The sequence below is a fragment of the Plectropomus leopardus genome, chromosome 9 (genome assembly GCF_026936395.1).
Source record: "Plectropomus leopardus strain MGB_pleo_1.0 chromosome 9, ASM2693639v1, whole genome shotgun sequence".
Classification (NCBI taxonomy): Eukaryota; Metazoa; Chordata; class Actinopteri; order Perciformes; family Serranidae; genus Plectropomus; species Plectropomus leopardus.
Genome location: NC_142184.1, coordinates 27223017 through 27246678, shown reverse-complemented (window position 1 = coordinate 27246678; position 23662 = coordinate 27223017). Strand labels below are relative to the sequence as shown.

At 38.6% G+C, this 23662-nt stretch overlaps 1 protein-coding gene across 2 annotated transcripts in view; it reads left to right on the top strand.

Annotated features, from left to right (window-relative positions):
- The window catches only part of LOC121946567 (helicase ARIP4-like), a 78333-nt gene that overhangs the window by 12884 nt on the left and 41787 nt on the right, over positions 1-23662 (top strand). The window contains exon 2 of one of the 2 annotated variants that reach the window (XM_042491188.2): positions 8358-8512. In XM_042491188.2, coding sequence (XP_042347122.2) covers positions 8404-8512 — 109 coding nt within the window. In that variant the 5' untranslated portion in view covers positions 8358-8403. Of the gene's footprint in view, positions 1-8357; positions 8513-22633; positions 22870-23662 lie in introns of those variants that run through there. The other variant, XM_042491190.2, reaches the window with a different exon arrangement.

Sequence of the window (23662 nt, the reverse complement as noted above, 5' to 3'; positions counted from 1 at the left end):
AGGCAGCTTATGCAAGCAGCTGTCTTCTCACTGCCCCCCTCCTTTATCATTCGTTTTTATTTCTCTCGCTCTCTTGCTCTCTCTCAGGGGGCTTTCAAGAGGTAAAGGGGTAATTACATGGTGTTTTTCTTTTTGGGTGCCTTTGGGTGAAGTATTTTTTCCATTAAACCCTCAGTAGGTCGCACTTCCATGTAAGACTGCACCTGTGCTATCAACCTAAATCACAAAGTGCGGCAGTGGTGTAAGAGAAAATATAAAGTCTGTATGTTTATCCCACTGAAGCCAAATATAGAAGAACATTACGTGCAATGTGTGTGTGAATTGTGTTAATATTACATCATTACTTAATAATAAAATCTGCAAATATTTTAAAACTAATGGGCAACAAAACACCTAATCAATATTAAATGAATGGTAAAGCATTAAAAACACAAATTGCAGGTTTAAGACTTGTTTTTGTCGAGCTTTAGTGATGTTGTAGCTGTGTTCTGGGAAGAGCGTCTATCACACTGACAGCAGAGCACATGACTGACTGATATTTAATACCAAAGTCTGAGTTTCCCACAGGCAAATAATTAGTTAAGGACAGAGCTGGTGGGTTGAAGAGAAGGATACAGGATGCTGGAAAACGACACTGCAGTCACAAGCTTTGGCCTTTATGTACAACTATACAATTTCGGATCAGGAGAGTTACTGTATTTTTGTACAGTTTGGCAATGTGGTTGATCTGGCCAGTCTGGGTATTCATTTTCAGGTTGTATTTAAACAAAGAAATGACAAAAAAAGCAGTTCTGTTTTGTTGTACAGTCTGAATACAGGGTTTCTCGCACATTTATTTATTTGTGGTGGCCCGCCTCGATTAACACATCTGCTGCCACAGGTAGATTTTCTATTTTTGTATATGGATATTTTGGATTTATAATTTGTTAAAAATAATAAAACAATATAGGAAGTAGTAAAACTTTGAAAAAGATGTATAGTCAGTATCAATACACAGATAAAGTTCAATTAACAGCCAATTTAAAAAGAGTGTAGTACTTTTTTTCAGCATTACAATGAACAAAGTGCAGATTTTCTTGCAATTTTTGTGAACCAACCGACTGTTTTGGGGTTATTTCAAAGACCAAAACATCAATCAGTGAATTAAAAAGGTAACTGACAGAATAACACATGGTGGAAATGAACAAGAATATGTATTAGAAATGTAAAAAAAAAAAACCCAAACAAAGAGTGCAAACTTTGAAAAAGTGCCTCCAGATTGTTTGTGCATCCAATTTTGACAGCAAACAGAAAAAGGTCTTGGTCATTACCCTGAAATTATGTATGTTGGTTGACATTAGTTTGATTCTCAGCAGCTCCACATGTTGTGTCCATGCGTCTTTTAGATATTCAGACTGGTGGATTATTCATTTCAGAGGAGATTCCACATGTATGTGACCTCATGCTGGTTCAGGCTACACTGTTGTCCTAATTTTTTAGTAGAGAAATTTAGGTTATCTCCCCCCTCCCCCCTTTGGTCATGGTAGTGATTTTAGGACACCAGACAGAGCAGACTGCTCCCCTCCCCCCACCTCTCCATATGCACCTCCTCTCCCATGTCTCCTCCTGTCTTTGTCCATCTCCCCCATCATCCTTCACGCCTCCCTCTTTTTATTTTTATTTCCCCCTCTGAGCTTTTAATATTTTCCCTCATCAGCATTTCCATATTCACTGAATTTAAATTGCTTCTCACTCTGTCTGCCCCTGCCAAAAGCAATGTTGTACTCCACACTGTAATGTTGGCTGAATCAGACGTCCTTGGAACACCCCCTTGGCCCGCTGTGTGAGGTTATGTAAGGTAAGATAGGGTGTAAAACACGGATGGTTTCCTCTTCTCGATTAAGAGCGAGTTCAAGAGAATTTGAAGGTGTTTGTAAGTTTATGGTAGCTACTTCTCCATAAATGAAAATCCCCTTCTGTGAGTATTTAATTTAAAACTTTTTTGTTGTACAGAAAGTCAACAGTGTCACTCAACAATGATACTGAAGTTGTGATCAAATGTTTACATTAAATGTGCATTTGTGCCGGCTTTTCAACATTACACTCAGTACTTGTCTGCAGCTTTTCTAATGAATCCCTTATGCGCGAGTAGGCAATTTAATTCCCACTCTAAAGGCGGACTCCGCCAGTAACAATGACAGTCAATAGAGGCAATTACAGAATGCAAATACTTTGAATAGCTGTCGCTGAAAAAATGCCCACCAAAGATAGTATTAAAAATGGGATTTGGGATAATGAAAATTTGAAGGATTATAAGATGTGTCATTTTAAAATGTTTGACAAATAAGCCTTTTTTTATTTTTTTAAATTAAGCCGCAGCACAGACATAACCCTCCGGAGGCTCAGATGTTGTTGTCAGTTTAACAAATTTAACCATCGTTTTTTCAAAGTCACATGACTTGTTTGTAATCAGCAAAAGTTCAGCTGCAATAATATCCATGTAGTATTTATTTCATGATTGTATGAAATAAAAATAACAGGTAAATGAACCTTCTGTAATAAGTAGTTTCAGAACTGTGCCAGAGTGTGTAAAAATATGTTCCTGTTACCCATAGTGACAAACATTTTTGGTCATTTGAGGTGGTTCTGTTAACATCAGTCTGCTGAAGCTGAGTTTAAGAAGCTCCTGGTTATCAGTGTTTTCCCATTTTGCGGACAATTTCAGCTGCTATTCTTCTTCTTAAGTTAACTGCTAACTGCCGTTCGCTGCTTTGTAAATCTCATGGCTCCAGGTCACGTCACACCCACCCCATCCTGCCAGCTGTGTCTTTATATAGGTGTCGCTTAAATGTCACTTTCAAGTCTGTGCTCCCAAATAAACATACCATCAGAAATTGTCAACTATAGAATGAATGCATTGTTTAAAATATGAGGTGTTTTTGTGTAGTACGACACTTGCAGTTAAATTCAAAAGTGCCCATATTCAGTTTTCAAGGTGCAAAACACAAATTCTGTAAACAAACAGACTTTGTAATATCATTTTGCTCTTTTGTCAGGACTTTGACTTCTCCTCATGTAAACTGTCTTGTTCAGTGCCAGAACAAGAAGATTCACCTGTGAATGCACCCTGTAGAATATGTCAGATCAGTGCCAAGCCAAAAGAAACACATCGTATGGTTTGTAGAGAAGTTAGTTTTTATGGACACAACAACACAAACACCTGCACAGAAGAGTATAATGCAATCTATTGCAACAACCCTGAAATAATTCCAACCTTTCTCAAGCCTTTTTCTAAAACTCTGTGGTTTCATTACATTTTAACATGTTTGTGTAATTTTTAACACTCAGTGGACATTCTTCATAAAAATAAATCAAAACACACGTCTGGAGAAACACTGAACTTAATCTTCACATAGTAATTGCAGGCCAGTTGCATTGGATTGCATTATATTGTACAGGTGTTAATAAGTGATGTCCGCCTCCAGGTAGTTCTAGAGGTTGTGTCAGGTAAGAAGAAACAGAAACAAGAGTCTAACAAGTTGGACCAACATGGAATTGTTCAAAATAGCAAACATATACTTGCATGTTATGCAACTCTTATTTTACAGCTTGAAAGCCTGACATGAACTGAACAGTTTGGCCCGCTTTCCTCTGGAATATAAAGTTACATAAAGCCTGATGGCAATGAATCAAGCGTCTTTTGGCTGTGACTCCCAAGTTATGTAGGCTAATAACAAGCTGTGCTGTATGTCTGCGGTAGTTTCATGTGACCAGCGCTGGACTCTGTATAATTTAGGTTACTTTAAGGGAATGTTTTTTTTAACAAGAAACATTCTCACTGTGTCCTTGAAGTCTCTTTTTCAAATACACAACCTTTTCTTTTTTTTAACATGAAATATAAGATCATGCACTCTGCAGTACAACAGCAAAAATTTACTGCTAAAGTACAACCTGCTTTGATATCATTACTGTTTTTGCAGTTTGACTTCTTGACAACAGGTTTTTTCCATGTCTGTACCAAGACAGTTTCTCTGTTTGGGTCTGAATGGCAACTGTAGACATACTGAAGATGCACAAACAGTATGTTCACAAGTAAGAGGCTCACTTAAAGACCTCCCAGCCAAAATCTGCGGCCAATACTTCCCTGGCATGTAACGTTGCGTAAGAATTTCACAGCTCCAAGTACTGTATGTTCTTGTTCCCAATATAATGTAGCGCACTTCCTGGAGTTTGTGGTTCTGTGGTTGATAAGATGATAACAGCGTCAACCTTTGTGATGCTTGTGTTTTGACTGAAATATCGCTACAAATATTTGATAGACTGTCACTACATTTTGAATAGACGTTCACGGCCCCCCAGAGGACGAATCCCAAAGACTTTGGTGATCCACTGACTGATTGTGGGTCAGCTTTTGTTTTCACCTTGTTAGTCTGTTTGTGTGTGTCATGGCAAAATGCAGCACTGGACCTATTGTTGATGGAAATACCACTGAAGTGTTTTTGAGCATTTTATCAGATGTTTATATATGTCTGTCTATGGACTGATTTAACCACTGAGGCAGCATCAAAACTGTGCAAGATGCAGACACAAACTCAGGAGGTAGAGCAGTCGTCTACCAATCCAAAGACCAGGGATCTGATCCCTGGCCCCTTCAGTTTAAATGTCAAATTGTCCTTGGGTAAGAAACCCAAATTTGTGCCATCTGTGTGAGAGCGTGTGAAGGTTTATCTGATGAGCAGGTGGCACCTTGTACGGCAGCCTCGGCCACTAAAATGTGTGTGTGAATGGGGTTTGACTGGTCCTAACACTAGAAGAGTGCTATCAGTCCATTTACAATTTACAAAGGGTGCCAGGAGTCACAATGAAGGTCGAGTTCGAAGATGGGTGTGGTCTGAGCAATGGCGCCGGAAGTAGATTGAAGCAGGCAGGGGCTGTTGACTCAAGCACTTTACACCCCTGGCCCATTTTAAGTTGCAGATTGCTGTAGAAACGCTGGTTTGATCCAATCACAAGATGGCCTCTAGTTAAAGGAGCATATTTTATATTTAGAAGTGTTGGTGGAACTAGTGGCATGGTTTTATCACCACAAAAAAGTCCTTGGGAACAAGTTGTGTAGGATGTTCACGTCGAACATGGCAACTGAAACCACGGGTCACAGCCTATTATCTGCCGACAGTAAACATTGGTTTGGTCTAGCTTCTAGGGGGGTTATCTTTCCTTAACCCATGGCAGGGAACAGTTTTGTCTTGATGAGGATCGGTGCTGCAGCAATGATTGCCAGTACGTGGGTCAGGGGGCCCTCCACACAGTCCTTGAGCTGATTTGAGGAGGTTTCACAGGAAAATGAGCCATATTTTTATTTCACTCCCTTGAACATGAGTGGAACAAAATGAGATGCAATGAGGGCATGATTATTTGGCTCTCAAACTTGCTGCCATCATCTGAGCTACATTACAGAGTTCTACATGCTGTCTTAAGGCATCTATAAGAAATATTTTAAAAGTTTGCATCTTTCCATTTTGACATTTTTTCTACAAATGAAAAAAATCTAAAATCCATGAAATTGTTTCTGTGGTTATATACATATCTGTGTTTCGTGGAACCAGAACTCCAGAGTAAAAGCAAGTTAATCAGGTCCTTGGTTACTGGTTTTCAGCCCAGCAACAGGTCCATGAAGGCCAACATGGTTGGATTTATGAGGCTTGTAAAACCGCCCCGTCGGGCCAATAAGTCAACTTGGCGGAGCTACCTGTTGTGTAATCTGCTGTGTAACGTTATGCAAGGTGAGCTGGCAGCTGATCAAGTGTAAACCTTGCTTTGATGCTGTGTGTCTGGGCTCATCCGAGTGGGAGAGCATATTATTTCCAGCCTTTGTTTATATCCATTTGAGACAACTAAGGCGATAATTCTTTTTTGCTGTGGTCAATGTAGGCCAAGGAAATGTTTCACTAAAACTCCTCTGTGAATCCATGTAATTTATATATTTGTCTGAAGAAAGCACATAAACAAAGTCTTTGTTTTCTAAATAGCTCAGAATATCTGTAATGTCCTCAGTGCTGCTGTTCATTGTGACATTGATAATGACATTTTTGTGTTCCAGTTTAAAAAGTCATTATGATTTATGTTGTGCATAACAGAATTATAGTGCTATAAACAAAAAAAGGGGAAAAAAAAAAACATTGCTTTTACCGAACTACAGCTGATAATGAGGGGCACGGCAGTAGTCTGTGGTTTCAATTTATGATTGTTTCACTCTGGCACAGAGAAAAGCCTGTGAGTAATGCAAGTATAATTTTCCTGCTGCTGAGAGATGGAGCTTTAAAAGCATCCCAGACACTCTTGAGAGCTCTCCCATTGTGTGTGTGTCTCTCTCTCTGGTACATTTCCCTCTGTCCTTCTGCTCTGCAGCTCTGTCTTTTATCTGGAGGTCATAATCTTTGTTACGTCTCTCACAACGAACCTCTTACTATCCTCCCTTCCTGTCTTTCCTTTACCTGTTGCACGGCCAAAAAAATAATAATTTAATGCTTTACCTTTCCTCAGGAGAATAAACAACTCACACATATGAGATTAGACTGAAATTTTCATTTTTTAAAAAATATAAATAAATAAATAAAATAAAAAATAAATAAAATATTATATTAAACATCACAGATTTTTTTCCAAAGGGCATGTGCTTTTCTTTGTGTCCACCTCAAAATAACTTTGTACGCACTTTGCAGCACTGTCACTTTTGCACTCTGCATTTTAATGTTTGGTTCACATGCCATGGATAGTTTGGATGCAGTTAACAGCACTTGTGCAGTGTGGCAGCAGTTATTTCTAAACTTTTAAATGAAAAGTATATGACGTCAGAAGATTAAGTAACACAATACAAAAAAAACAAAAAAAACTTGCCTTATTATTTTTAATGTCAATACATTTCAGTGATATAATTTCTCCCTGTGTGTATCTGCAGTGGGGGGTTATTTGCATTTATACCAGTCAAAAAAATGTATACATAGCAAACTAATCCTATATTTTGCAGAAACTCTTAGACATGAAATAAGTCGTGGATTTGGACATAAAGATGAGAGGATTTTTGAATGCTACACATGAAATTCCTATTGCAGGACTTCTCTCTTTGTGTATCCTAAAAATTGTGTATAATAAGTGATGACACAATGAGAGGTGTGCGTACTTGATCTAATAATTTTTGGGGGACAAAATTGTGTACATACAGATACATTGTGTTTTTTTTTTTTTATCAGCAGACAGAACAACTCAGTTGCCAGAATAAATGTAGCTTTTTGACATTTATGCAAACCACGGATGTGTTAAATTTGTACATTTCATTTGAAGTGTTTTTTTCCAGTTTAGTTTTCAATTTTTTTGTTACGATGCTGTGGTAGGCACAAAAATCACTTGGTTAGGGTTAGGAAAACATCCTGTCTTAAAATACCTGAACTTGTTGCTGCAAACACGGATGGACATGTCTCATTTTCTGGTCCGATAATAGAGGTTGTTGAAACAGAGGTTCTGCTGCTGTCCACCGATTGGCGGCTGTCCTGTATGTCATACATATGAGGTGTAAAAATGTAATGTGTCTGTGGTTGACAAATGTGCAATCCCAACCTTTTTTTCTGGCGACTCGGCAAGACAAAAAGCTCTACACTGTCAACATTTATTTTAGGGTTCTAACTTAGTTTTAGAGTCATGTTTCGGTTAACGACTTAGGTTAAGATCAGGATAAATGTTGGGGATGATGCAGTATAGCTTCTTTGACATAACTGTGACTTCATTAATTGCAAATATTTCAAGCGCCGAAACAGTGTGACTCACAAACTCTGTGGCAGGTTTGATACCAAAGTCCTCCCAACAATATAACGTTCTCTACACTTTGTTGTTTTTAATTTTATCACCTTTTTGCTTTTCATTCACTCAGTTGTGCTCAGAGGTATCTATCATAAATGATTTCACCCTAAAAAAAATGTATAAATGTCTTAGTTTGCACTTCAGCTGGCTAACAAACACAAGAATTGTCACATCTGTTGGTTATTTTAGGCCATCTGAACTTACTTTTTCACTTTGTACTGTTAGTTTTGTGTATAATCACACTGCACTTTGATTCTGTTTAGAGGGCTTTAAAGTGAGGATAAAGCAAAATTAGCAAACAGCTCTTTGTGGAGTTCCCCTCCTGCTGTCTTTGTACTCATGAGAAAAGCTTCAACCTGCCAGTACATAAAGACAAATGGCAGCAGAGGAAACACAGACAAGTCAATTACAGTACATGAAAAAATATTTGTGTGTGTGTGTGTGTGTGTGTGTGTGTTTGTTTGTTTGTTTGTTTGTTTGTGCGTCTAAACTCTATTCATTCATATCTGCACGCTTGGTTTCAGGTGTTTGAGGTGGTCATGCTGAGGTAGCAGCAGCGTGCAGGTCAGGATGTCTGATGAAGAGGAAGAGCGGCTGAACAGGAGGAAGAGGGAGACGGAGATCTGCTACATCATTGATGAAGACAACGATGGAGATGATGAAGACGAGTGGATACCTGGTAAGTCAGAATGGTTGATTATTACCTAATCACGATTTTCTTTACAGCTTTTTTCCTACTGGACAAAAAACCCACTAATGCCCACATAATCTGTCTTTTTTCATCAGTGGGAAAGGTTGCAAACAGCATTCATTCCTCAATCAAATTACTCTATGCCACTAATGGAAAAATTACATGACACGTTGGACGCGTTAAATTCTGCCTAGTTTTGTGACACAATCCAATCACAGGTCACCACAAATACCATCCATCTCCATCCAAGCAGCATATGAACATCATTTCAAATTTGGAAAAAATAAGAGAGATGAATGGTTTGCTCTGTAACTCACAATCAAATGTAGGTCACGAAATCATTTCAAATTTGTCGACACCAAGTTTGAAAGAGCGACTGAGTAAGTAACAGATATATAAAAACAATTACCACCATAACATTTTCCCTGGCCTCCATGCTGCTTTCTACTGTTTACTACTGTTTTCCGGTGCGTTTGTGACGTAGACTGTAACACACCAGTAACATAAATTAACAGGAAGGTATACTTAACCTGTATTGCCTGTTTTAGCAGGTTTTCCCACATTTAAACCTGCACAAACACACTAACTTTGGTGGTAAAAGGGTTTTAAGTTTGGGCAATTTACAATATATTTGGAGCACTTTATATCTGCTGTGATGGTTGCTCTGGTTTTTGGTTTTAATTGTCAACAGTCTGATCAGAAATATGGCCGCTTCTTAAATGCAATTGTATTGATCGTTTCCATACAAACAAGCAAACGACAAAAAAGCACAAAGGTTTATGGTTAAGAAGACGGATGTTGACAACTGGCGAGTATGATAAAAATAAAGGGAGGACACTGGCCATAGTTTGGCTACGGTTTTGTTTTTTTGCATTGTTTATGTCTGTGTCCATCACAAGCCACAGCTTTTCCTATAGTTTCAGCTGCTGGACATTAAAAATTGCATTTACAAACACTTTTCTTCTCTGTTTTTTTTTTTAAAAAAAAGCTTGTCTGTGCTGTCCACATTTGTGACCAGACAAGCTCTCCACATCAGCCCTTGGCCTTCTGTCCTCCCTTGGGAAACAAACTCCTCTTAACTCCCTCGTCTCCTCTCATTTCTTCTGTTGCCAGTATGCGTTACATAACCCAGTGAATCATCATTAGTTCTATTAGATGCTGACTCGTGTGTGTGTGTGTGTGTGTGTGTGTGTGTGTGTGTGTGTAGGAGGTAAGATTTAAACTTTGGTTGGATAATTTAAATGCAGTCAGTCTTTGGATGACTTTGTCCTCATTACAGAGAAAGCAGAGTCATTTTTTTAGTATTTACAGTTTTTAGCAGCAGTGCAATCAAAAAGCACCTTGTTAACTTGTCGTTTTACATTTTAAAAACCAAATGCACCGTAGTAAGATTTCTCCCATGCTTAGAGTGCTTCTTCAGTTGATTTATGGTTAAATAAACATTTCAGGTTCTGAAGTATTTAAGTATCAAATAAATGAGAGAAACAAAGCGTGAGAGTAATTGCAGAAATAACAGTTGGCTTTGAAGTTTAAAGCTGCTTCTCTCCATTTTATTGTTAATAGTGCTTTTAGTCCTCCATTCATCTGTGATCTCTTGTACTTCTGTCTTTGTGAGCATCAGCTTGAGTGTTAGACCTTGAAGGGGCGGACATTTTGTCTTCACTTCTCCAGAGGCTGTTTGAGGGTTAAGTTTGAATTTTAAAGTAAGGATTAGGTAAGTTGGGATAAGGGGCAAGGTAATATGATTATTGTTATGTAAATGAGGTCCTAATAAGTACAGATGTGTGGGATGAACCCTGTCCCAGTCTGTTTTTTGGTCTATCAAACCACAGTGAGTGGATTCACAAGCATATTATGAAAGCGTAGACACCCACCCACCCCGTGCACACACACAAACGCCACGTCTGTGTGTTTCTTTCCTTGTCTTGTCCAGGATGTCTTTACTCATTCTTTTTCTTCTCTGTCTCCTCCACTTCATGTCCCCTCTGTCTCTCTGTCTTCAAAAGAGAAAACACTTTTCTGGCACCTGCTGAAAACATGCTGCGCTGCAAGTTAGTTAGCGGAGACAGATATGGGCACACGTGCATTAAAAAACTATCTTGCTGCAAATTCCTTGCTCATCAAAATAAAGTATAAAATCTAATAACATAAAATGTATTTAATTAAAATACAAGGTATGACCTTCACCTCCCTACATTGCAAAAATGAGCTCTGCTAATTTCCCGCATCATAGATTTGAAGTGGCCAATCAAGATATCTTTGAGGTGGGAGGCTGCAAATTCAGAGGTGCATGCTGGGTGGTTTCTGTCTGTCAAAGCAACCATTGACTAACTGAGTAAACAGCTGACTAAAACCCAGCTGGAGGAACTGAACAGTTAGACCACAGTGATGCAATTTTTCTCTCAGATGACAGTACGACTGAACATTTAGCAATAAATATGAGTGCAAAAGACACAAAACAGTACCATTACAGCTGTGGATGTTACAGTACAAAATAGTTGAAGAGAAAGAGAAGCACCCTCAGAATACAACACAACAACTTTCAAAAGAAAGTGCTGTTTTTTGTAAACACCTTCACGTGGCAGTGCAAGGAACACAAATGCAATACGATGGTTCATAATGAGCATGCCACATAATTCACTTGCATTCAGCCAAAGACTGTGATTAGGGTAATTGTTGTACAGTTGTTTTTTTGAGAATTAAATTATATAATACTAATTTGTAACAAAACACTAAGAGCTCGTATTTGTGTATTTGAAATATACTTAAATTTGAAAAAAATCTCAGAAATAATTAAAGATGTCTTTTAAAAACATTTAATTCAATACTGTTCTCTGAACAGAGCAACAGAAAAACAACTAGCATCTGCTAAGAATTCTGATCTTGCCATGTCTAAGGCATAAAAAATATACATTTTAGAGATTATGCTTATTTGCTTTCTCGCTAAGAGTTGGTTGAGAATATCCACACCACGCTCATGTCTTTATGTTAAATGTGAAGCTCGCAGATAGTTATGTAAGCATAGCATTAAGACTGAGAACAGGGTGAAACTGCTAGCCTGGCTCTCTCAGACGGTTACAAAATCAACCATCCAGCAAAAAAAAAGAAAAAGCATATGTTGACCTATCACTTAAAAGGAATGCATCAGTATTTTGGAAGATTACAGGGGTAGCTCTGTGACATCTCTCTCAGCACAAAAGATGGAAAGCAATGGATTAAAAACCACAAGCACATTTCCTTACCATCATATACTATATATTAGCAAGTTTTTGCACCATCACACCATTTGGATTGATACTGTTGCCTCAATGCCTCAAAGACATAGTTAATATATTGGGAAATAGATTTTGTTTGGCTTTAGTTCTGAGAGAAAGAAGAGAAGATCAATTCTGATTTGATAATTGTGTTATAATTATGGCGCTAGTGTCATGAGGCGGTTTATCTAGCTTTGCATTTCGACTGCAAAAGCAAGGGGAAACAGCCCCCCAGCTCCTCAGTTATTTCTCTTAATATATTCATGGACCAATGCTTTCTGTGACATCACAGACTGGAGAATGGCTAGAAAAAAACATGCGCTAAGTATCCGGCCTGTAGAGAGCTGCGAATCTGTGTTGAATAACCCTTTAATGTGGCAGATTGCTTGTTATGTTTGGGCCTGGGCAGCAGAGACCTGTGAACCTGTGAAGAACTCTCACACACACAAACACGCACACAGTCTGTACATTTTGTCCTAATTACAGAAGCAGCATCCTGTGTGATGCCATGTACCAGTAATGCTATGCCATTATTTAGGCTCTCACTGTCTCTGTGCAAGAGAGAGAGAGAAAGAGAAATGATGGTGAGGACAGTAATGACGCTGATGACGCTGATGATGTACCATTAACAAACAGGGGCTCAGGCCTGTGCCTTCCCGCTTACTGCTCGGCTTATAAAACATTTTTACCACAACAGTTGTGCAACACTTTGTATAACTGAGCCACCGTATCAGCTGAGGCTGCAGAAGCCTAGAGGCTGCAGAAGTTTGGGGCTCTGAGGTTGCTGGTGAAATTCTCTAAGGTGATGAAATATCCCTAGTAAGAGAAAACAAATGCCGGTGCTGCATGTGTAGCATGTTGCTGTGAATGATGAATCAGTACTGGCAAACTAATACATGAAGTTATGTTACTGTGCCGTGGAATTACAGTTGCAAGCATTTGCTGCTCTAAAATATCTCCAACATCCAAGATCTGTTGTGTTGAGCTTAAAGACAAACAACAAGAAATCTTTGAAACAATATTTCCCGGTTGGCCATTTCTTTAACAAGGTTGCTGTTTGGCAACCAGATTTAAACCCTGAATGCACCACTGATTGTGCATCACACAAGGAGGAAATTTTAAAATAACCCCATTTTTGTTTTGATATTTGAACTATTTTTTTCCTTGGCATGTCTACAATTTAAGTTATTGTAATTGTATTGATTTAAATGTTTGCACATAAAACTGCTGAGATATCTTCCTGGGCTGAAAATGTATGACTTGTGCCATGATGGTGTTATCTTGTTGACTTAAGGGTGGACATTCCCAATCGCCTCTCCATCAGCACCACTAAGTTTTAGGCTAAATTCATGCTCTTATGCTCTTAAAAAAAAAGCCACAGGATCAGGTTTTAATGGACATCTTGCTGGATCGATTTAAAGCACAGATCAAGACGGGGACGCTGCTCTTTTAGATCAGAGAGTTGAAGCTCTCTGGGTTTGTTGTCTCGGAGGTGGTGGAAATAGTGAAAGGTCTGATGGAGAAAAAACAGGTTTACATGTTTATCTTCCTCTTTGCAAGTCTATTTTGCTCTTGTGACATCATCACCACCCGCCGTCGCCTGCGTCTGTCCCACGGTTGCCATAACGACTGTCACCAGGACACCAACTCCTGCTCATGGCTCAACACCCCACTTTCTTTCTCTTTCTCCCCCTTTTCTTTTCTCCCATTTTTATTTCTTCTCATTTATGCCTTTCTCTTTTTACTCTTCTGGTCATCATTGCTTTACCTTCACCTCTCTCCTCTTAATGCAGTCTTTGTGTCAGTGCATTTTTATTCACTCTTTTTCTGAGAAGTTTGCTCGAGTTGCTTTCGACCACCTACTTTAAAGTTTATCATCTCTCGTCCTCCGCTCTGTTCTTCTTTAAAGCATTCACATTCTTTCTTTTTTGTGTGTCTTGTGGGTTGTGGGTTGACACCTTTCATGCAAGAAATGCAGCAGATGTGCTTTACAAGAAAGACATTAAATGCACCAAGTGCCTCACATCAAAACACATAAAAGACATAATGAAACCTGCATGTAAAAATAAAATCAAATCAGAATAGAATACACAGAATGCATCTTCAAATGGATAAAATCTACTTGATAATGTTAGTAAAAGCAAGATAAAATAAGGATAAAATACACTGTAAAAACAAGGATGCATGTTTCAGCAGCATATAGAGAGAGAAAGTAAAATAAAAGAACATACATAGTAGTAATAAAACAAGTGTGAGTTTAGTAGACATGTCATAACATCTTCACAAATAGAATATGGAAATGTATGAAGTATGGTTTGAAGTATTATGAGCACTTACAAAAATAACAGAAGAAAATTTCAATTTGTCGATTCATTAAAACGTAAAACGTATTAAAACGTAAAAATATCATTACAGTTCAAGGTTGTTAATATCGCAATCATCATCAAAACACTTAGCATCTGATACCTGAATTCTTTTGAGAAATTTTGGTGAAGAACAGAAAGTGATGTTTTTTTATATTTTTGTTTTTGTTTTTTAAATGGCAGATAAAGTTAAAAATGTAGTTTGCTTCTCACTTTTAGTTTTCTCTCAGTAGATGTTTAAGGTCGTCATGGAGATTGCATAACAGACATTCATGTTGATGCAGGTATTTTTACAAGTCGTCACCTAAGTTTTTCCAAGCATGTATAAAATTCGGATTTCTGATAAACAGACATTCATGTTGATGCAGGTATTTTTACAAGTCGTCACCTAAGTTTTTCCAAGCATGTATAAAATTCGGATTTCTGATAAATACTGTGCTCTGTGTGTGTGTGTGTGTGTGTGTGTGTGTGTGTGTGTGTGTGTGTGTGTGTGTGTGTGTGTGTGTGTGTGTGTGTGTGTGTGTGTGTGTGTGTGTGTGTGTGTGTGTGTGTGTGTGTGTGTGTATGAATGCATCAGGGTGAAGTACTTTGATTTTGGGGTATTCAGTTCATTTGGAGTTACAAAAAAGCAGTCACTATAATAGTTTTATCAGATACATTATCAGGGATATTTCTATGACTGACCTCTATAACTATATTGACAACTAGTCCCAAATATATACACAAAATCAAATAATTATGAATTGTAAATTAGTCTGTATATTAGTAATTAGTCTATATATATATATATATATATATATATATATATGTATAATCAATCCTGATATAAAATTAGTTGTATTTCGCTAAATGTATCTGTATTGTCTTTCTCTATTCTGAGGCGACCCTGAGGTTTGTCTGGGTGTGGGTGTGGGTGTTGATGTGTGTGTGTGTGGGTGTGTGTGTGTGTGTGTGTGTAGGAGAGAATCTGTGTGAACAGATTGAGATGTGTGTGCTGCATGTTATTGGCTCTCTGAGCTCAGATGAGGCTGTTCTGAGGTTAGTCACATCTTTCATAAGACATACACGCACACACACATGTACACACACACACACATGCTCTGACTCCAGAGAGCAGGAGGGTAATAGTCTGTTAATTAGCCTGTTGCTCCCCCGCCTGCATGTAGGCGTGGGTAAGCAGAGTACACTCTCACTCTCTCTCTGAAGAAAAACAAGTAAACATGTTTCCTCCCACAAATGTTACAGACACCTGGTGGTTTAATCAGCGACAAGATGCATCATTCCATCAAAACTGTACCGGTGGAACAACAGGTAGTTCTTTTGAAAGGGGGATTGTGGGCGAATTTTTCACGTCCAACTTCCAACAGCCAACCATAACTGAAAAAAGTTAGAGGGGAGCAAACACCTGATGAACAGAAGGAAGGATGATCATCTTTGTCCACAATGTTTTACTGACATTTGTTTTTTGATACATACACAGCAATCTCAAAAACTTTTCTTCCAACAATATATAGATATAGCTGGGGAGCACAGTGCAGCATTTGACAGTTAAAGACATAGAAAGTTTTTTTCTGGAGTTGGAAATATTGAAGATATTGAACTTAGACTTCTGAGGTAAAAGGAAAAACATAAGTTTAAATGCAAACCAATGTTCGCTTGTGTCTGCTGGTTGTTTATAGCAACTTTCTGCCAACAAAAACTACTAACAGATGGGGTGTAAATAGAATCTAAATGCTCTTTTGAGCCACATCTGGCCCAGAAGCAACTTTCGAGTCACCCAGTATACACAAATCTGACACACCAGCATGAGTTAATGTGTAAACTACATATAGTGTCCTGAAGTAGCTAATGAGCAAGCTGTCTCTCTTCCTTCTCATCTCTGTTTAGTTACTCGTGCAGTTCGGGCAGGATATATGGATTTGTATAGCAACACTGCCAATCATATCTTTAACAAAGCGGTGTTTCCTCATGTGATGGCTTGGTAGCATCACAATATCTGAGCTGCTGTCAAATAGTCAAAAAATATGTTCTAGGTCGTTTTCTAAACACCATGACCTCAGTGAAAAACATCATGAGGTTTGAGGCAAGTTAAGGTGAGGTGAGGTGAGGTGAGGTGAGGCAAGGTAAGGTAAGGTGAGGTGAGGTGAGGTGAGGCAAGGTAAGGTAAGGTGAGGAGGTGATGAGATGATGAGATGAGAGTGTTGTATTGATTTGGGTTATTGCCCTTGAATTGGTTTTATGCATTGATAGCTCTTTAATATTCTGTTCCTTCACTTAATGATGGTCTTGGGTCAGATATGTGAGTGTCACTGTCTTAATTTAAAAGCAGAATGAAATCCATTTTTTATTTTGTTATTACATTCATTTGCATTTGTTTAAAATTTGTGTGTTACCAAAGGTTTAAAAAATAAAAAAAAAGTTTCAAACAGGCTGCTAAAAAATGTCTGGCCTCCTATTTATTCCCTGTTTTTAAAATCTGACCCAATTGAATTTGTTATTAAATAGGCCTGTTTAAGAAAGCTGAAATTAACAGACCATTCACATAGTTAGAATTCAGCAATGATGGTATCACACCCGATGGGGTGTAAGATCTAAAAATGTTTGTGAGGGGAAAAGGTGTTACCTTCAGTGTATTAGAGCAGATTTCACTCCACTACTATGATCATCCTGAGGGGGTCTTTTCAGCCCCAATGCCAAGCCGAGTCTATTGATAATGGATATCTGCCAATAACGAGTCCCATCCGATACTTATATCAACGTATATATTATATTAAATATACTTATGTTATATTAAGGACACGCTGATGTTAGGACAGGACAACAGCTTACTCCTGGACGTCAGCACAACTAAGCAGATGATCGTGAATGCTGCACACTGACTAAGTCATAAATGAAATGATAAATGGACTTTCACTTGTATAGCGCTTTTCTAGTCTTTTTAACCACTTGAAGCACTTACACACAACTTGTTATAATCACACACTTTCACACACTGGTGGCTAACACACAAGGTGCCACCTGCTACTCAGTTTTTAACCATTCACACACACTCACACAGTGATGGAACAGCCATCAGGAGCAATTTGGGGCTCAGTATCTTGCCCCAAGGATACTTTAACATGTTTACTGAGGGAGCAGGGGATCAAACCGCCAACCTTTCGACAACCTGCTCTACCACCTGAGCCACAGCTGCCAGTGGGAAAGGAGAGGCAGAGACTGTTTTGCCTTAAACGCCTGAGGAAATTCCAGGTAATCCCTCAAATACTGAGGAATTTCTAGCCGAACATACTATAGGATTTTCACACCCGGCACTGCAAGAATAAAGCTAGGAGAATCAATAAGGATCCCAGCCACCAAGATAAAGGCCTTTTCTTTCTTTTGAGGCTAGGAAGAACATAGACAACCAGATACACCAGGCCACCAGTGAGAGAGGAGGAGCCTCTACCCTCAGGCCAATAGGCCTTTGACCTGCCACAGCCAATGTTTGTCTTTTAAGTGGTGAAAGAGCAAGTTCAGGAAATCTGTGTATTTTCAAGTATCAGAGCTCACTCACCTCACTGAAAAAAAGTCAGTAACAGGCACATCCAATTAATTTTTCTTATTCTCACACACACTCAAATTTTCATTTGTACACATCAAAATTTAGTCGCTTTTACACAGAGATCGTGCTATAGTGCCGCAACAATTCCCTTCTTTACAGTGCCCCTGCATTTTTACAGAGAACCGAACGATAGTGGTGTCTTTCTGTTCAACTGTGTGATTATACGCAAGTGAAAGAGGCGCAACGGGCGTGAAATGTAAGACGACAGTGTCAGCATCTAGTCTGACATATATGCGTCAGCAGCTTGCTTAACAACAACAATGGCCTAACATGTCACCAATTGTTTACTTTCTTTTTGCCCAGAGGGTAAGGAGCTCCCGCCTCTCATTGTTTTAAAAGTTTACAGACATTTACGAAAGCTCTTCTTCCCCTTTGAATTAGCCACTAATTGCTGAAAGCAGCTTTTTAAATCTCCCACAGTATCCCAAAATAATGCTTAATTGAAACGTCACACCCTTGTTGCCTATGGTCATGTTTTACTGGGTTTATATTTTACACAGACCTCATTTCGGGGCTGTTACTTCCTGCGTTACCAGCTCAGAGGTGAGACAACTCTGTCCTCATTTCCCACAATTGGATGTTATACACAGAACAGCAAGGCGGCATAACGGCATGATATTCTTGCCTTGAACTGGCAGTGTAAATGCGGCTAATTACTTTAGCCAAGACAATCATTGAAATATAATATAATATAATAAAATTGGATACGGTTAAACATAAAATTTGATAAAAAGAATCACTGTGATCAAATTCTCAGTAGTCTTTCTCCTCTGACATTGTCGTGTAGAAGAACAACAAAAAAAAACTCTTTCATAACAGTGTGTGTGCAAGTGTTTGTGTGAGTGTGTGTGCGTGCGTGTATGACCTGATTAAGGGCTGCACAGAGTGAAGTGTAGGTGGTGATACAGTAACACCAGCTGGTCCACATACTGACACACCAGACTGCCAGATCATACTGAGTGTGTGTGTGAGAAAAAAGATGAGGTTTTGTGTGTGTGAGCAGACTTCAGATCAGGTAACATTCTGCCTCAAAGTCAAACGGGGTCAGAGTAGATAAAATAAGTCATCAGTGAAGCCGCCTGCCACCTGCGTTTTGACTCGTGTTAGCTGTGGACTGTAGAGTCAGAGCTGACGTGTGTCGTTGACATGGGCTCATGGGCTCTCTTTTTAGAAACAGTGAGGAGAGGAGAATCCCTGATCTGAGTCTCTGGTGGGTGAGTTTTCTGAACCACACTGATCAACCCACAGACTCATACACTCATGCTTTATACTTTATATTCTGCTAGTAATAGAAGCAAAAGGAGGATGATAACAGGGCGGATATGATCCTTACAAATCCAAACATTTGTTGGTAAATACTTAACTATTGAGCTGAAAAGCTTTGGATTTATTATGGATTTTTTTTACTCTAAAATGTTAGCATTCTCTATAAATCTGGGGCTTTAAATAATGTAGAAGTTCAATAAAAACAAAACAAAAAAAACTCCAAATCATTCTAGTCATGTATTTTCACCAGTTTTGCGATTATTACAAAACCTTTTTTATAACACGATTATTTTTTATAACAAGGCTTGCTTTGGCAAGTGGTGCGGCTGCCATACAATGGCCCAAATATCATATTTGTAAGTAGTTAGAGTAATTTATTACACTTTACTCATTGTCAAGTGGCTCATTATTAGTTAGAAATATAACATTAAATTTTACATAATCCCACATATGTAAACACAGAAAAAGGCTCAGGAGAATCAAGATGCAGTCGGCGATAACTGCTTAAAATAATAACAATATATCAAACAACATAAAAGAGGGTGGACTTTCTAACATTGCATAGTGTAGATATTATTTGCCTCAAAATAATTTGTCAATGGGCCTAAATAATATTAATATTAGTAATATACAACACTGGATTGTTGTCACCGTAAGATAGTGGCAGACTAAAAATGAAGAAAAAAACAAACACTTAAGCACTGTATATTTAGTGAATAAATGGGTCAAACACACTAAAACAAACAAACGCTAGTCAATCAATCACCAAACTACAGCTTTACAACAGTCTCGTCCAGCTTATACGATGTGTTTATCACTAAAATAATTGTCATACCTCGCGATGAGTAGTCCCTAAAATCTGACAACCTGTTCCTCCTCAGAGTCTGCACAGACTGCCCGAGCTAAAGAGTTTCTCCACTGGACAGCAGCGCTGTTTTCAGCACGTTTGATTTTTTTATATCTACCCATTATGCAGATATTTGAAGAACTTATGTAACTCAAGTTATGACATAATTGTTTGATAAGTAACTGCAGCATCACTGACAAATGTTATGTGATAACAGTATTTCATTTGAACCTCTGATTATCTAAAGCATGGACAAGAAATCCTTTCATTTTAAATCTGCACAACAGCTACTAAACTGCTTTTCTTTACTATTATCTAATAATTCATTCATTGAGCCTTGTAGAATTTCTGTTATCTTGGTTTTGAAGGACATCATTGGTAAATGTGAACCAGGGCTCTAGTTTGCTCTCTTTTTACTCTAAAACGCCTTCAGTGTTGATTAGACAGCAGCAAACATTGCATCTGAGTTGAGGTCATGGAAGTCGCTCCAAACATTACAGTCAGTTAGCTTTCTGTGATGGGATTGGTTCGTTGTCAAGGAACGTAACTTGTTGACAAGGTGATTAAGTTTCCTTTTGTTTTTTCCTCAGAAGCAGTAGACAAAAATACAAGTCTGGTTAAAAATGACATTCTTCTCTCTCTGTTGGTCAATGTAGGTTATGTAAACAGTGAAATGTGAGCTTTCCTTCCTCACAGGAGGAGGTGTGGCTGGATACCAGAACTGTGGTAGTGTGGCAAAGGTGAATGTGTGTGTGTGTGTGTGTGTGTGTGTGTGTGTGTTCATGCTTCATCCAGCAGTCCTCGCCTCACATTGCTGTTGTCACCGCCTCCTCTTATCTCCTCCCCCACCTCAGTGTTTCTCACTCCGCAGCCCCTCCCCCAAGCTCCGTAGCAATGTTGGTTAATATATGTAGCCATGTGACACTGCTAGGCTCTCACCTTCCACCCTGTGTGTGTGTGTGTGTGTGTGTGTGTGTGTGTGTGTGTGTGTGTGTGTGTGTGTGTGTGTGTAATCCCATACCACCAACGAGGGTTTAAATGGGTCTTGGAGTTCACAGGATTGTTTTGAAACAGACCCCTCCCCTCATTATCACTGACTATTCTTTCCTAATTTTTTTTCTTACTCATTGCATCATTATTTCACTTTTTTTGACTTTTTTTGACCTCAGCTTTCTATTTCTTACCTCCTCTGTTATCCTTTCTCTCCTTCCTTCCTTCCTTTCTTTTCTCCAAGGTTATTGATACTCTTTTCTGTCTTTCTCCCATCTTTCATGCATATCTTCCACCTTTTTCTCACCTTGGTGTATATATATATATATATATATCTACATAGATAGATAGTTAGATAGATAGATAGATAGATAGATATTCTTCGCTGTTCCTCTCGCCATCCTCAGCTTTGATGGTTTTTCACATTAACATGTTGCGGAAATTTACTGTCTGTGGCATTTGGGGTGTTTATGATGTGTTTATTGGTGTTTACGACGTGCGATACCATCCAGTGAAGCCAAACAAGAATTTTCCAAAGCGTGCACTGACCAGAAAGTAGTAGCACATGACTTTATTCATCTCTGCTTCTTTTTGCCCTTTTTTTAACCTTCTCTCTCTCTTTATTTTATTTTCTTCAGTTCCTTCCCTGCTTTTCTATATCCTTATTACACTCAGCACAGTCATAGGTAGGCCTAAATAGTTGCTCAGATTTAAATCATATATTATCATTTTAGGTTTCTGTGTGTATGTATATATGTGTGTGTATTGTATAATTGCAAGCTAACTTTTGCATGTTCACAATAATGTAATATCCAAGAGATAAAAAAAGCTTTTTATTTTAATATTGAAGCCTGAAAATTAGACAAAGTTTACTTTAATTTTTAAACTGAACTAAAATGTAAATAAATGTATTTTGATATTTTTGGAAATTCTAAGGTTTTGACAAATTAACAGGAAAATCTCACAATATATCAGGCATTTACAGTCCATCAAACCACCATGCTTAAATGTTAATGCCGACAACAACAATTAATTTAACACAAATAACATGAGTATTTAACATAATTTAACATAAAGTTTCACATAGATACTGTAGAATTTACTTGTCCTGCAGAACTTACTAGTTTAAAATGAACAACGCTTGATTTGAGAGACCTTAACAGCTTGTAAGTTATTCTATACCTCAGTCTGTCAGACTTAGGATGGTGATTAATGTTGGGATTTATATATGGACAACAAAACTTTGTCCAAGAATGATGACTTTGGCTGGTTACACCCCTCCTCTTTCAGTTTAAATCAGTTTCTCTTTTCTTTCTTTTCATTCCCACAATTTTGTCTTCACACTCTCAAATTTCAGACAGTCTCAAAGGATTTGATATCTTTCTGTGTGTCAGTTATTGTTGATAAAGTCATGACCTTTGCAAGATTCCAGTGAAATGACCACATAATAGGAAGACCAGAAGCTGAAATAAAGACTCTTTCTTTTCTCTCTTTTCTCCCTTTTCCCATCTTTTATTCCTCTTTCTGTGTGTCTGACGATCTCTTCCTGGTTGAACCCCATTACCCCTGTTACCTAAGTCAGCCTCTCTGGAGGGGCGTGACTTGCTGACATCACACTCACTCCTGTGTCAGTTGGCGAGGGGGGAGGGGAAAATGAGAGGGAAGAGGAGGAGGAAGTAGACAGGAAAACCAGCACAAGCGGGGGGTTTTCTACACACGACAGGCTGGGGCAGCTTTTAAGCGACTCATTGTTTTGTAATTGTCCCAATGGCCTTCTGTCCTCACTGGAGCACCGATAGAGCTGCGAAACGGGACCAGAGCTAGATGTAGGGAGCCTCGCACACACACACTCTCTCTCATACACACTTTGACACGCTCGGTTTGGACGGGACACTGAGGAAGTGTGTTTGCAGCATGTAGGAGGAACACACAAAAGCTGGAGTAAGTTTTTAGAAAGTGTAGAGGAGGCATGGATCTCTCACCAGAGTAGGAGACAAAAAACTACTTACAAGCACATGACATGGGTGAGTAGCTTAAACCTTGTTCAATGTGTGACTCTGGTTAGTTGACATAGTTTAGTTTTCACACATCTGTTTTCTCTCATGTCTCTCAGTACCAATATCTCCTCTGCTGTCAGTCTTCTTCTCAGTGCATGTATTCAGGCAGCACTATCACACTGACCTACATGTGGTGCAGTGCCAAGTCTGTGGCCCAGGCCACTCAGGCAGAGCAAAGCTAAAAGGTTTCATAAGGCATGTTATGAAATAGATGCAATAGTTGTCGTTGTTTCCCCCCCAAAAAAAGTATCCTCGTCTCAAATCACAATGATGTTAATGCAAGTTTACTTGGATAAAACTTCATTTTTGTTGGCAAAATTTCCTCTTTTTACGCAGAAACTGGCATGAAGACTACAGCTATGTGGACAGTGGCTGTTTCTAGAACATGCCTTAATAAAATTTGATCTTTTATTTCATTCGCAATCAGTTTTGATAATATAAGTAGCTTTAATTATTGGAGCAATGAGCCACTTACTTCAGGGAGAAGTGTCTGCTTTGTACGTTCTCATAACAGCGTTCAACTTTAACCATAAATTGTTAACAAATTGAATAAATCCGAAGAATTCAGACAAACATGCTTTTGGACATGTTGTACTCTCTTCCTGAATAACTTCCAGTTTGCTGTTGTACTTGTTCTACAGCATTTATGTTAACTGACCTATAAGCATAGTTCAGAGCAGATCTATAATTCAGTTTTGGGGCAGGATTGTCTGCACACAGCTATCAAAATGGAGGTAGCTGAGCCAGTGGCAAGCAGGGA